A 14,544-nucleotide genomic window follows, 5' to 3' on the forward strand; every position below is an offset into this window, starting at 1 on the left:
TAGCTTTGGTAAAGAGGGACTTTTCCCTCTGTGACTATATGGAATACGTTTTGAGATAAGGGACCTTACCGAAAAAGACTGAGATACATTTCGAGTGAAAGGCATGGTCTCAGTGAAGCAGTATAGTAGTTAAGGGCTTGTACCGAGCAGATGGCGGTGATGGGATTTGTGGCCTAAGAAGGATGGACAAAAGTAGGAAGCTACTTAGGGATAAATTATGCCTCACCTCACTTTTTTCCAATCGAGACAAAGCCTACTGTGTCACAAAGAGGCGACTAGATGTGGCGAACTGTCATGAAACTTGGATCCCGAGGAACTGACTGACTGCAGGTGAAACCTGACGCCTTTCAGGTCTACCAACAGGAAGGTCTGCATCTGCCCACGGAAGGACGAAACCTATCGGGGGGGATTTGTTGGCAGGGAATACTTCTTTGCGCATAGAGTGACTGGCGGTGCCCTGGAGCCCCAAACTGAATAAATAAGCATTATTTTCAAATTCGCCAAGACCTTGAAGGCGGCGCCAACTGCAGCAGCCCCCCCGGGTCCCAGCCGGCGCAGAGCTCCCTCTCCTCCTCTCCTCCTCCCTCTCCTCCTCCTCCTCCTCCGGAGGCGCACGGCGCGCGGCTTCCTCGCTTCAAATCCAGGAACGCGCGGTCCCCACCAATCACTGGGCTTCTTCCCGCCCCATTTCTTCCTGCTGTCCAATCAAAAGCCGGCTCAGTCTCCTCCCCTTGCCTAGTGCTGCGAACAGACGTAAACCGGAGGCGGGCGCGGTACGGCCGTTCCGGGCTGCAGCGGGAGCGGGGCCGTGCGCACGCGCACTTGCAGCGCCTGGGACACCCCTTCGCTCGGTGGACTTTCCCGCTTCACGCTGCCCCCCGCAGTCGGGGACGCGGGCTCGGTGAGGAGGGACGCCGGTGCCTCGGCCTGCGCCTGGGCGGGAGGCAGACGCATGCCCCTTTGGCCTACGTTTCGGCTGCCGGACCGGCGGGACGGTGACGGTTGGGCGGGGCGGGGGCGCAGGCTGTGGGCGGCAAGGCCGGCAGGGCTCGAGCGGGTTGCCTGCCGCCCTGCCCGCACCTCCACGCCTGGCCCGGCCTCCGAGCCGAGCTCCGCCTGGTTGGGATTAATTGCACGCCTGTGTGTCATTGGGCTTTGGCCGGGCGTGATGGGATGGACTGTTAGGGGATCACATCTTTCCTGCCTCCCCTCTTGTCTGGGGACTTCCACCTCTTGAGGGACAGGCCCTCTCCGTGCTTCCCTCTGGAGCGTCTTGCCAGGTGCCTGTGGACTGACCGGTGGTGGTTGCTTTCAGTGCATTGTGTTGGGCGGTTCTGTTTCTCTTTTTTGTTTAAAATTGTGACCCCTGGAAGTAACTTTATGAACTTAATGCTTAATGCCCTTGTCTTCCGTGTACTCGCTTGCTTTGGTTTCTGCTGGATTGCGTTCATTTCTTCCTAATAGTTTACCTACATTCCCTGCCTATGATTTCATTATCAACAGAACGTGAAATGAGACGAATGTTAATACACTCTACTTGTACTTTGCTGTTAATTTCAGAGTTTGTTTAGTAAAACGTGAGGACCTCTTCAAGGCAGTCGTTTGCAGAACAGCTGTTCATATGACCATAGTCCCATTTGCTGTTAGTATTTTGAGGTCATTTGACTGGCGTTTTTACTGCTCCAAAATCAGCTTTTTCTCCAAATTTCAGCTTTCTGGGCAAAAACGGTAAGCCTTGAACAATAATATACCAAATGCCTACCTAGTTTTAAAGTATATCTTAAACTGCCAAGAGTAAATGATGAGTTTTGGGGAAGTTTGGCTCGGCTTTGGGTTCCACGGCATGTGCTTTTAAATGTGTTTAATCGTATACCGAGACCTACGATTGCTGACTATAAGTCAATAATCTTTTATGTATCTAGGAATGTAATTAGTGAACCCAGATGTGACATTTGAGGTCACTAGTTTAAGGAAATAGCAAGAGAAATTGCAAATATAGCTACTCAGTTCAAATATAGTAGAAGAAGAGATAACATACTGTCTTCACTTGAGATGATGGAGGAGGGGTGGGTAATACAATAATGTGAGAAATTAAAGGGAATTTCCTTCAGGAATGTGTTATGTCCTTGAATGGTTTACAAGTGTAATCTTTTCTGGAGAAGAGACTAGGTATTAGATTACATCTTGAGGAATCTTCCCATGGGTGTTGTTACCTTTGCACCCTTTAGCAAAGGTCTGTTGAAGCACTTTTCCCTATCGTAGTTGATAGGGATTGTCGGCTCCCTGGGGAGAGCTGCCTTACTTATTTGTGAATTTTTGGGGCCAAGTAGAGTGTTCGTCATGGTTTGTGTTTCATAATGATTGCTGCATGAATGATCTTTGCATAATTTCTGAGTTTTCTTTGGATTAGGCCCCTTTTAAATAGGAACAACTGTTGAAGTGTTTTGTATACATTTTAATAGTTTACATGTCTGTGTATGAATGAATAACTTAGTAATTACAAGGCTAGACTTGGGGAGGCTAGTTGGGAGATTTGTGTGATAGTTCAGAATAAAAAGTGATGGGCATCCGGCATTAGGAATATGGAAGTGGGGCTCAGCTCCAGAGGTGTATTTGACGTTAGAATTTGGTGAGAGAGCAGGAGGGGATCAGAATGGTCCTAGGTGTGGGTCTTGTATTGCCAGTTAATAGGGATGGATTTGGGCGAAGACTAAAGATAACGGCAGGAATGAACGGAGGAAAGGTAACAAGTTTGATTTTGTATTTTGTATTGCACTGGGGAGTAAGGTAGATGTCAGAGAGCCATTTGGAAGTATGGTTGTTCCCTCAAGTTATCCATGGAATTGGTTCCAGGACCTGCCTCTGCCCCAAGATGCTGAAAGCCTCTAGATGCTCAAGTTCCTTACATAGATTGGTGTAGTATTTGCATATAACTGATGCATATGCTCCTGTATATTTATTTAAGACAGAGTCTCACTTTGTTGCCCAGGCTGGATTGCAGTGGCTATTCACATGCGCGATCATAGCTCACTGCAGCCTCAAACTTTTGGGCTCAAGCTGTCCTTCCATGGTGGCCTCCTGAGTAGCTGGGACTTCAGGCATGCACCACCGGGAGGTGGAATTAGTGCAGAGGAAAGAATACCCTGGGGCCAGACTTGCCTGGGTGGGAATCCTCTGGCCTCATTTGTGCTGTGTGGACTGGAAACGTCTCTTAATTGTCTCTTTCAGCCTCATTTCCCTCAATAATAGGAATGATGGCTACCTTACAAATTTGACATGGGGATTAGAAAAATGTATGTGAAATAATTAGAACATTATTTGATAATAGACACTGAGTATCAGCAAACTAGGAGTTACAGATTCTTCTTTACATCTCATTTTTTCAATTCGTATTTCCACTTCTCTGTCAGTGGATGAACAAGATAGACATTTCCCCAAGAAGCTGCTCTTCTAAATATATAGGGGTTAAAGTTAAAGTTGAGGTTACCCACTGCCTGAAAATGTTGTCATTCATTAGTTTCACAGATACCTACTGAGTACCTGCTGTGTGCTAGGTGTTGTTCTAAGTGTTAAGGAAATAGTGATGGACAGATAGGCAAGGCCCCTGCTCTCAGGGAGAAATTATTTCACTGGAAGAAGACAGATAAATGCAAGAATAAATAGTGATAAAACTGGATGGTCAGTCATGATTCCTCTGGAAGCTTGTGATAAAGGGAGCATGGATAGGTGTGGTGGCAGTTCAGGGGATAATGAAGAGGAAGGCTTTTTTTAAAAGGTGGGAGAAATAGCAGCATGCCCAGCGTGGGAGGACTTGCACAGACAAAAGACTCGATCACATTAAGAAAGGGGGCCGGTTGGTAGAGTAGTTGTCAGTGCAGTGAGGGGTTGGGATCGAGTGCAGAGTGGAGCGGTGGGCTTCAGACAGGGGCATGGGCACTTCATAAACTGTTGTGGGATAGTTTAGGAATCAGACTGAGGGATTGAGGAGGATTTATTATTTAGGTGCACCAGACCAGTCAGATTAACATCCAAAAAGTCTGAGCCCTGGACAAGTCTGAGCCCTTCAAAGAGTTAAGCTACCTTTTAAGCATTTTGTGGGGCGGCCGGTGGGCGGGGGTGTCTGTACGGGGAATAGCGTATTACAGAAGCAAGAAACAAGAACAGTTATTCAATTAATTGAGACATGCGTTACATCATTTCTTACTTTCCAAGGAAAAACATGTTTTCCGGCTTGAGTTTATCTGTCTAGTGACCTTGCAGCTGCACAGCCAGAGAAACAGGGTCTTCACAATGCCTTGGAAAGGAGGAGAGATAAGGCTCACTAGCCACAGAAAAGCAGGCAGATAATTTTTGAAGGGCTCCAGCTCTTTCTCTTTCTCAGGGGGAATTGGGTTTTCTTACATAGAACTGAGTTTCTGCTTACACATTCTTTAATTTGTTTTAATTCCTATTCCAAAACAAGTAAGTTCTTCTTATTTTTGGTGGGGGATAGAGTCTCGCTCCGTCGCCCAGGCTGGAGTGCGGGGCCGCAATCTCGGCTCATTACAACCTCCGCCTTGCAGATTCAGGTGATTCTCCTGCCTTAGTCTCCCAAGTAGCTGGGGTAACGGGTGCCCGCCATGACGCCCGGCTAGTTTTTGTATTTTTAGTAGAGACGACGTTTCACCTCGTCTTTGGCCAGGCTGGTCTTGAACTCCTGACCTCAAGTGATTCGCCTGCCTCAGTCTCCCAAAATGCCGGGATTACAGACATGAGCCATCGCACCTGCCTCATACTGTCTTTAGTGGTCGTGAAACTTTTTCTTTTTCTTTTTATATTTTGTAGAGTAATTAGTCCATACTGTCTACAATCTGTGCTTTAATCCAGTTTGTCATTCATCCTAGCACACTCCTGTATTACTGAAGCAGCTCTTTGACTAATCTTCCGGGTTTTTCAGTCCTCTCCCTTCCCATCTTATAGGTTGATTGTGCCAGTCCTTCGTTGGTTGCAGAATACAGTTCAAACTTTCCAATACACCATTTCAGACTTTTAGAATCTGGCTCCATTCTGGCATTCTAGCTTCGTTTACTGTGTTATTTTGTTCACCTGCTGCCAAAATACATTGGAGTATTTGCTACTGCCAGCATAGACATAGCACTTAGAGTGGGTTTTCGAGTCAGACCTGGGTTTGAATCTTACTAATTACAACCCTGGGAAAATTGAGCTAATTTAGTATCTCAGTTTGTTTCTTCATCTGTAAAATGGGGTAACACGTATATTGTAAGATTTCCTGTGGATTCAGTGAGTTAAGTTGGTAGATATGCAATAAAATTTAATTCTTTTCCTTCTTGGCTCATGTTTGTCATCCTAAATAAACTCTCTTATCCCATACTCTGCCTTTTAAAAGTTCTTAGTCTTCAAGGCACATTGCCAATATCTTCTCTTTTTTTTAGCTTTTCCTGATTATTTATCTTTTTGTCCTCCTGTCATTATTTCCTTTACTGATTTCCATCCAGTGTATATATGATACGTACTCTGAAAAATTGTTGAGACTGGCTAACATCTTCAGAGTACCGTGGTCAAGTTCTCTAGTAATAGCATAGGTTTTGTGCTGGTGTTTTCCAGATTTACTCATTTGTGTACCCCTTTTACCCCTTTTACCTTGTCCATGTGCCAACTATATTTTAACTGAAAATTTTTCTTTGAATGTGTTCACTTTTTAATTTGCTCTTAACGGCACTCTGAGATCCAGGCTAGATTTTTGCTAGTTGTACTTTTTCTGTTCTGTATTAGATTGAGTATGTAACTACCAAACTTTTAAATATGCCCTAAAATCATTTCTTTTTTTTTTTTTTTTTTTTGAGACGGAGTCTTGCTCTGCCGCCCAGGCTGGAGTGCAGTGGCCGGCTCTCAGCTCACTGCAAGCTCCGCCTCCCGGGTTCACGCCATTCTCCTGTCTCAGCCTCCCGAGTAGCTGGGACTACAGGCGCCCGCCTCATCGCCCGGCTAGTTTTTTGTATTTTTTAGTAGAGACGGGGTTTCACCGTATTAGCCAGGATGGTCTCGATCTCCTGACCTCATGATCCACCCGTCTCGGCCTCCCAAAGTGCTGGGATTACAGGCTTGAGCCACCGCGCCCGGCCAAATCATTTCTATATACCATCAGTGTTCTGCCATCTTTGCTTTCTTTACTAGATAAGTTTGTAGTAATTCATTTTCCTTGCTACATCAAGCAAACAGCAAATTAAAATGTGTTGTATTGCGTTATTATGTTAATTATAAGAAGATAAGTTTAATGTTTAAAGTTTCTATTCTCATCTATAAAGTAGCAAAGTATTCTGAGATTTATTTTACCTCATACTGTTTGGCTATTTCCCCCTTACTGATGCTACAAAAAGGATTTTTTTCCTAAGATTTATTAATTTTCTAAGATGATGCTTTTAATCATTTAAAAACATTTTATAGTAATATGTGACCTATTGAAATACTTTTGTTATTGCAGTGAGATGGAAGATTTTCGAGGTATAGCAGAAGAATCATTTCCAAGCTTTCTCACCAATTCATTATTTGGTAACAGTGGGATTTTGGAAAATGTCACTCTTTCTTCAAATCTTGGCTTGCCGGTTGCTGTTTCCACACTTGCTAGGAATAGATCCAGCACTGATAACAGGTAAGATTTGTTTGAGCAGATTTTTTCCAGGTCCATAAAGCCGACAGCATGCTGATACTTATGTTATGTTTCTCAGTCAAGCTTGAGCTTTTTGTTTTGTCTCTGAGGGAGATGGCCAAATATGTGAAATGAATACGAAAAAGGCAGAATTTACTGTCTCTTTCCCCATTGCATTGCCTTTTCAGTGGGTAGGTTTGGGATTTGAGCAGCAGTTACCTATTTTGGTCTATTGTTTTTTTTTTGTCTATAGTGTTTTGGATTTGTATTAGTTCAGTCAGACTAATGGCTAGTAATGTAAAACAAGTTGTGTTAGCGAAGTTCAAAGGAAAATTAATCATAAGGTTATAGGAGTACCTCTTGTCATCACGGAGAGGAGTGCAGAGCTTTGCTGCAAGAAGGGACAGGGATTGAGATTTAGGAAGCCATCAGGACTTGGGTTTTTGTCATCCCACTCCGTGTCTCTCTGTATGACTCATTCTCTTCTCTCTCTTTTTTTTATTGCTAATTAAAAAAATTTTTTTGTAGAGATAGGGTCTTGCTGTGTTAGCTAGGCTGTTCTTGAACTCTTGGGCTCAAGTGGTCCTCCTGCCTCAGCTTCCCAAAGCGTTGGGATTACAGGTGTCAGCTACCATACCTGGCCTCTTCTCTTTTTCAATACATTGGTTTTATTTGCTTTTCTGTTTATGTTACAGAATATGGCAACACAAATTCTCAAAAGACATCTATAAATTACATTTTTAACTACATTGAACTGTCTCCTCATGTCTCATGAGTTTCTGGTCCATCTTAGGTTAGATGTCTGTTCCAAATCCAGTCACCTGTGACTAGAGTTTTGGGTCATTGGATCTATTTAGAGGTCTGACAGAGTCTCACTTTTTAATTCATTTCAGCCAGGTTTACTCTTTACTGGACTTGTATGGCTGTCTTTCTCTTTCTCTTCAAGCTTTCAGTCTGTCCTAGGTTTATGAAGTAACTCTTCAAGTAACTCTTGTTGTTCTAGTAACTTTCATCTCCTGAAGTCAAGTTTCTCTTCCTTAGAAACTCAACCAGGCTGGGCGTCATGGCTCATGTCTGTAGTCCCAGCACTTTGGGAGGCCAAGGCGGGCAGATCACTTGAGTTCAGGAGTTTGAGACCAGCCAGCGAAACCCTGTTTACTAAAAATACAAACATTAGCCAGGTGTGATGGCTCATGCCTTTAATCCCAGCTACTCGGGAGGCTGAGACAGGAGAATCGCTTGAACCCGGAAGGCGGAGGTTGCAATGAGCTGAGATTGGGCCAGTGTACTCCAGCCTGGACGACAGAGGGAGACTATCTCAAAAAAAAAACCCCAAAACTCAACCAGCTTTTATTTTCTTTACTTTTAAAATTTCTGTTTTATTACCAGATTGATGTTTGGTTAAATACACCTTGTTTTGTATCTTCAACTGTACTGTGTATAGTTTATACTTCCATTACATGTAGGATCTTGTGTAACGTATGAAGTTTGCCTATGCTTAAACTTTCCTGTCTTCTCTCAACGTAAACATTTAGTGAGGAGCATCATCTTGACCTTTGGGACGAAGGGGTTGTATTAACGCTGTCAGCTCTTAAGGCTTTAAGATTTTTGTGACTGTATTGTTGAATACAGATAAACTCCCCATTGCTGAGCCACAGGTTTCCGTGCTTTGCACAGAGGATGATGGTTTGAAGTATAGGGGCGGTATTTGTTTTTGTTCCTGGTGGTTGGTTTTACTGTCATGCAGCTGTATGTCATGATGACATTTAAATATGTGTAATTTTATTCTTAACAATTAAAACAAAATTTTTTCTTGTGTAGGTATCCTGATGTCCAGTCATCTTACTTAGTAGAAGGGAGATTTTCAGTTCCATCCGGGTCATCTTCTGGAAGCCAGAGTGATGCTGAACCAAGAGAGAGGTTACAGCTTAGCTTCCAGGATGATGAGTAAGTTCATGCCTTCATTTGCTTGTACTATGTCAAAAGTAGGTCTTACGCAGTCTTGCGGAAAGTGACAATGTGATTGTGTCTGTAAGTAATTCTGATTAATTCTAAGAATCTTTAAGAGTTTTCTTTTCTTTTTATTTTTGAGGCGGAGTTTCACTCACTCCGTTGCCCAGGCTGTAGTGCAATGGTATGATCTTGGCTCACTGTAGCCTCTGCCTCACTGGTTCAAGCAATTCTCCTGCCTCAGCCTCCTGAGCAGCTGGGATTACAGGCATGTGCCACCACACCCAGCTAATTGTTTTTGTATTTTTAGTAGAGATGGGGTTTCACCATGTTGGCCAGGCTAGTCTCAAACTCCTGACCTTGAGTGAACAGCCCGCCTTGGCCACCCAAAGTGCCGGGATTAGAATTACAGGTGTGAGCCACCGCACCCGGCCAAGAGTTTTCTTTATGGTTTTTAATCACATTTTTAGTCTTTCAAAACATTTTTTTATTCTAAAATTAACGTGTGCTATTGAAAAAAACAGAGAATATAGAAAATTATTTGAAGACGGTAAAGGCCTATAATCCCACTAACTAGAGAACAGCCATTTAGTACATTTTTATTTGTAGTCTTCCATACTACAAACTTTTGTATGAGCATTTATGCCTTTAAATATTCTTTTTACTTCTAATATGAAGCTATAGAAAAAAAATGAAAATTTTATTTATTTATTTTTTTACAAAATAAGTTAAACTCTTATTCTGTTTATTACACAAAAAATTAAGATGCAGTATTATGTTCAGCTTTCAATTACTATTAATATGAATCTGTGTCATGATGTTAATGGACTGTATACTCAGGTCTGTGCTGGTCATTTAGATTTTTCCAGTTTTGCTATTATAAATGTAGTGAACTTCCCTGTATGTACATTTATATATACATTTTTCACACCTAGGATGTTATTAAGATTTCTAGGGTTTAAATTGCTGAGGTAAAAACAGTGTATTTTAAAGGCCGTGACAGATTAACACGTTGCTCTTGAGAAAACTTGTGCCAGTTTCTTCTCCTAGTAGACGTGTGATGAAAATGCCAGCTTCTCCCAGCCCTGCCCAGCATTTGATGGTGCTATTTTTAATCTTTGATTTTTGGAGGGAAAAATAATTTGTCTAATACACACGTGTATATGCATAGAAGAAAGTCTGGAAGTCTAAAAAACCAAAATGGGAATGGTGGTATGACAGACAATCTCGTTTTCTGTGTTTAAATTTGTATTTGAGTGTTTATGGAATTGAACTTACTTTAATGTCTGTTCATTACTTACATTTATGTTGTGAGTTGCTTCTTGACAGTCTTTATATGTAAGTGCTTTCTTTGTATTAAAGATGTTAACCGTTGTGTGTTCATTGCTTCGCTGTGCAGTTTTGACTGAGTGCCTGCTGTGTGCGCCACACACTTCTCCAGGTGGTTAGGAGATGCCAGTGATGAAAACAGATGTTACACAAGACACTAAAATATGCTAATTTTATAGTATATTAGAAGGGAAAAGTGCTAGAAAAAAGTAGAATATGATAAAGGAGGGTTATTAGGAAGGCTGAAGGTAGTGTTCAGTATGGGTCTCATTGTGGACATAAGATAGGAGCCAAGGGCACAATGGCTCACACCTGTAATCCCAGCACTTTGGAAGGCTAAGGCAGGTAGATCACCTGAGGTCAGGAGTTTGAGACCAGCCTGGCCAACATGGTGAAATCCTATCTCTACCAAAAACACAAAAATTAGCCCAGTGTAATGGCATGTGGCTGTAATCCTAGCTACTTGGGAGGCCGAGGCAGCAGAATTGCTTGAACATGGGAGGTAGAGGTTGCAGTGAGTGAGCTGAGATCACGCCACTGCACTCCAGCCTGGGCAACAGAGTGAGACTCTGTCTCACAAAAAAAGAAAAAAGATTTGAGCCAAGACTTGAGGGAGGGAGTTAACTATGTGGACGCCGGGGGAGGCAGACTTCAGGCCAAAGGTGCAGCCAGCCTGAAGGAACTAAGGCAGGCATGTAGCCCGTGTGGTTCACAGAGCCTCAGGGAGGCTGGGGAGGTGGTGAGCAGGACCTTGACTCGTAGCCTGTGTGGTTCACAGAGCAGCAGGGAGACTGGCGAGGTGGTGAGCAGGACCTTGACTCAGAGATACGGGAAGCCACTAAAGGGCTACATCTGAGGATGTAAAAAGCCCACTCTGAGGATCACTTGAGCCCAGGAGATCCAGGCTGCAGTGAGCCGTAATTGCACCACTGCACTCTAGCCTGGATGACAGAGTGAGACCCTGTCTCAAAAAAAGGCCCCCTCTGGCTGTTATGTGGAAGAGACTGTAGGAGGCGAGAGTGGGAGCAGCATGGCTCTGAGTCTTGATTGTCTGGAAGTGAGGCAGATGGAAGAGAGCAACCAGGCCTGGTCCTGAGGGGCGTCACGGTGAGAAGCTGGGGACAGGAGGCATCAACAGCGAGATGAAGAGTTAGTGATCAGCGGCAGGAGGAAAACAGAGCATCCTGGAAGCCATGTCAAGAGCATGTGTAAAAGAAGAGTTACCCAACTATGTCAAATAAAATGAGGGCAAAGAACTGACCCTTGGAGTTAGCATAGATTAGGTCATTCGGAACCCCAGTAAGTAGTTTGGTGGAAGTAGGGACAGGCACCGTGATGGCCTACTCAGAGTGAGTTTCAGAGAGAACGGGAGTTACTATTAGAGGCAGTAGACAGCGAGTGGAGTTTTGCTGTGAAAGGGAGTAGAGAGGCGAGGTTGTGATAGCTGGATGGTTGTCGTGGGTGAAGAGAAGTTTCACTTTTTTTTGTTTTTTGTGGTGGGAGAGGTTGCTGCATGTTTACGTGATAACAGGAATAATCTCCTGGAAAGGGTAAAGCTTGGCGATGTAGAAAGGGAAGAGAATTGCTGCAGTAATGTCTGTGTCAGTAAGAGAGGGTAGGCCACAATGTGCAGTGCGGGGAGTGGCTTTAGCTGGGTAGGACTGCGGACAGTTCCTCTGCGGGAACAGATGGGAGGATGGCCTGGGTGGGTGCATGTAGTGGTAAGAATCTGTGGAAGTTACCTTTTCAGTGCTTCAGGCTGAAAGTAGGGTTAGTGAAGTAGGAAGTATAATCATCAAGTCAGAGTGAGGGTGGAGGAGGAGGAGTTTGGTGGCTTAAAAAAAGATGTAAAATTATCACATGGGAGCACAGGCAAATGAATGGAGAGGGTTGAAATGGTAGGGTTCCTAGACGACATCAAGGGCCCAACTTGAGGGCCATGGGCATGACTGTTCAGGGTGATTGTGATGTTTCTCCAGCCACATTGAACTTAGGAGTGCCGGTGAAGAGGAGGCAGAGAATTGGATTTAACCAGGGTTGTAGTTTATAAAGAGAGTGAGGGACAAGGTTGCTGAGGATGTCAGATTGGCCATGGGCTTTAGGTTAAGGAGGAGGAGAGGGTATGGACAGTGGGAGGGAGAGTGATGTGGTGGTACAGATGGGTTGGAGGTGCAGGTGGGGTCAGCATCATACAGTTGTGGTACTAGAGGCAAGAGGGGTAGGGTAGTAGGTGATTCAAAGCTGTGAGGCTCTAGGGAGAGTAACCTGGAAGTGGCACTGAGGGCAAGAAGGGCGTATATATTCCATCTCCACGCCAGGTGATGATGCCACGGCTGTGGGAGAGATGAGGGTCCCCCCTTGTCAGAGCTTGGGGTTAGTAATGTCCTCACAGGATATTCAGGCTTTCATTAAAGCAGTAAGGTGAAAGGAATGTTCAGAGAAGGGATTCGGGAATGGCAGATCTTGTCAACCCAGCTCTGTAAATTACAGAAGGCACAGTAGAAGGGTTTTGTTTGTTGGGGAGTAGAAGGGCTGGGCAGTCTTAAGGGGCTTGGAGTGCCAGCAGTGAGGCATCCTGGGCTGGTTTTAGGAACTGAGAATCGGTGGTGAAAGGGCATTGTGAAGGTGGGCCCACTCACCTGTTGCTGTCAGGGATGGGAGGACACCTTGGGGGTATCCTCTTGACTCTTGCTGGAGGCCAGGAGCTCTGGAAACTGGTCTTGTTGGTCCTTGTTGATGGAAGACAGGCCTGGCGAGATGGAGTCTTAGACTCAGTGCCTGGGGAGAGGTAAATGCTTGGAGCTAGCTCTTGACTTTTGAACAGTCTGAAGCGCTGAGTTGTTGGTCTGAGTATAAGTTTCCTTGGACACTGTACTGGAGGGGCCAGCAGCCTGGAGAGGCTTAGCCCCAGTCTCCTGGTGAGGGGTGACTTCTTTGACTCTTTCTTGGGGAGGAGGGAATTTGTGTTTCAAAATGTCTTTATTCTAATCTTGGAATAAATTAATACTTTAGCTGAGTACAGACTTTTAGGATGAAAATAAATTTTCACACAATTTTGAAGATATTGCTACATTGTACGTGAAGTCTGGTGTAATCTCGATACTTGGTTTTTTATCTGAACTGTGTTTTCTCTGGAAATTTTAGAAATCCCGTCCGAGTCCCTTGTGGGTGGGGCTCTTTTCCCCATTCACTGAATTCTAATTGGCATTGATTTGGAGATCAGTTCTAGATAATTACGGTTTTTCTTCTAGTTTTTCCTTTTCTTTTTCCAGAACTACTGTTTTGGATTGCCTGGGTTGTTCTACTTCTATTTTTTTCCCTTTTTTTCTGTTTTAGTGCAAAAAGACGTTGTTCTAGATAAGTTTCTTTTTTTTCCTGCTCATTAAATCATTTGGCAATCATAATTTTAATCATGAGAGCTCTTTTTTTGACCTTTTTTTTTTTTTTGAGACGGAGTCTTGCTCTGTCGCCCGGGCTGGAGTGCAGTGGCCGGATCTCAGCTCACTGCAAGCTCCGCCTCCCGGGTTCCCGCCATTCTCCTGCCTCAGCCTCCCAAGTAGCTGGGACCACAGGTGGCGCCACCTCGCCCGGCTAGTTTTTTGCATTTTTTAGTAGAGACGGGGTTTCACCGTGTTAGGATGGTCTCGATCTCCTGACCTCGTGATCCGCCCGCCTCGGCCTCCCAAAGTGCTGGGATGACAGGCGTGAGCCACCGCGCCCGGCCCTTTTGACCTTTTTTAAAATGGGCCCTTTTTGTGGATGTACACTTGACGCTTCAACAACCCGAGTTTGAACTGTGTGGCTCCACTTATAGGCAGATTTCTTTCAACCAAACGTGGATGGAAAGTACAGTATTTGTGGATGTGAAGCCTGAATGTAGTCAGTGCTAACTGTGGAACTTGAATATTGCATATTTTGGTAGACGCGGGGGTCCTGGAACCAGTCCCCCACGTATAGTGAGGGTTGACTGTAACAGCTACATGGATACTTCTGAAGATTCTAATTAGAAATTTTGAAAGTTCTGTAAACTGTTCCTTTTCTCCAGGGCTGCTTGTATAGTTTGTTCATTTTTATTTTTGTCTCTTGAACTGCTCCTTTTTTTCTTGTCTGATTTGTGGCTGTCTTCTAGGCTGCCTAGTGTGGGCATCCTTACTGTTGTGTATGTAACTCTCGTTTCTCATTGACTTCCACGCAAGAGGGACGTTGTTCCTGGCCATTTACTGTAGAGTGCGCAGGTTGAGTCTTAAATTTTATGCCAGATGTTTAGTGCTTTCTTCTGGGTCATTGTTACTGCCGTCACTTCGTCCTCCACAGGCATTTTCTGTACTTGGATTGCAGGCAAGCCCTTCCCTCCGCCTTCCCAGGTGTTTACTGTCCTGTGTGCATGGCTGTTGTCTGTGGGGTGGGGCAGAAGGGTGGGTGCTCCTGCCACACTTCATGCCGGGCTTTCAGTCCCCCCTCTCCTGCCCTTCCCGACTCCCTCCTGCCCTCCTTCTGACTGTAGTCACGGAACATTTTTGTGGTTCTTCCTGGCAGATTTGTTTCCTTTTCTGCTTCTGGGCCCTTCTGTTCTTGGATTGTGGCTTTCTTTCCCCCTGCACACCCCATCTGCTTTTCGG

At 44.5% G+C, this 14,544-nt stretch overlaps 1 protein-coding gene across 13 annotated transcripts in view; it reads left to right on the forward strand.

Annotated features, from left to right (window-relative positions):
* The first annotated feature begins 807 nt into the window (after positions 1–807).
* Positions 808–14,544, forward strand: part of CEP192 (centrosomal protein 192) — a 192,651-nt gene continuing 178,914 nt past the window's right edge. For 11 of the 13 annotated variants that reach the window (XM_030925757.1, XM_030925749.1, XM_030925754.1 and 8 more), the window contains exons 1-4: positions 808–901; positions 1,561–1,728; positions 6,482–6,649; positions 8,468–8,593. In XM_030925757.1, coding sequence (XP_030781617.1) covers positions 1,622–1,728; positions 6,482–6,649; positions 8,468–8,593 — 401 coding nt within the window. In that variant the 5' untranslated portion in view covers positions 808–901; positions 1,561–1,621. Of the gene's footprint in view, positions 902–939; positions 1,281–1,560; positions 1,729–6,481; positions 6,650–8,467; positions 8,594–14,544 lie in introns of those variants that run through there. The other 2 variants (XM_030925751.1, XM_030925758.1) reach the window with 2 other exon arrangements.

Source organism: Rhinopithecus roxellana, chromosome 21, assembly GCF_007565055.1.
Source record: "Rhinopithecus roxellana isolate Shanxi Qingling chromosome 21, ASM756505v1, whole genome shotgun sequence".
NCBI lineage: Eukaryota > Metazoa > Chordata > Mammalia > Primates > Cercopithecidae > Rhinopithecus > Rhinopithecus roxellana.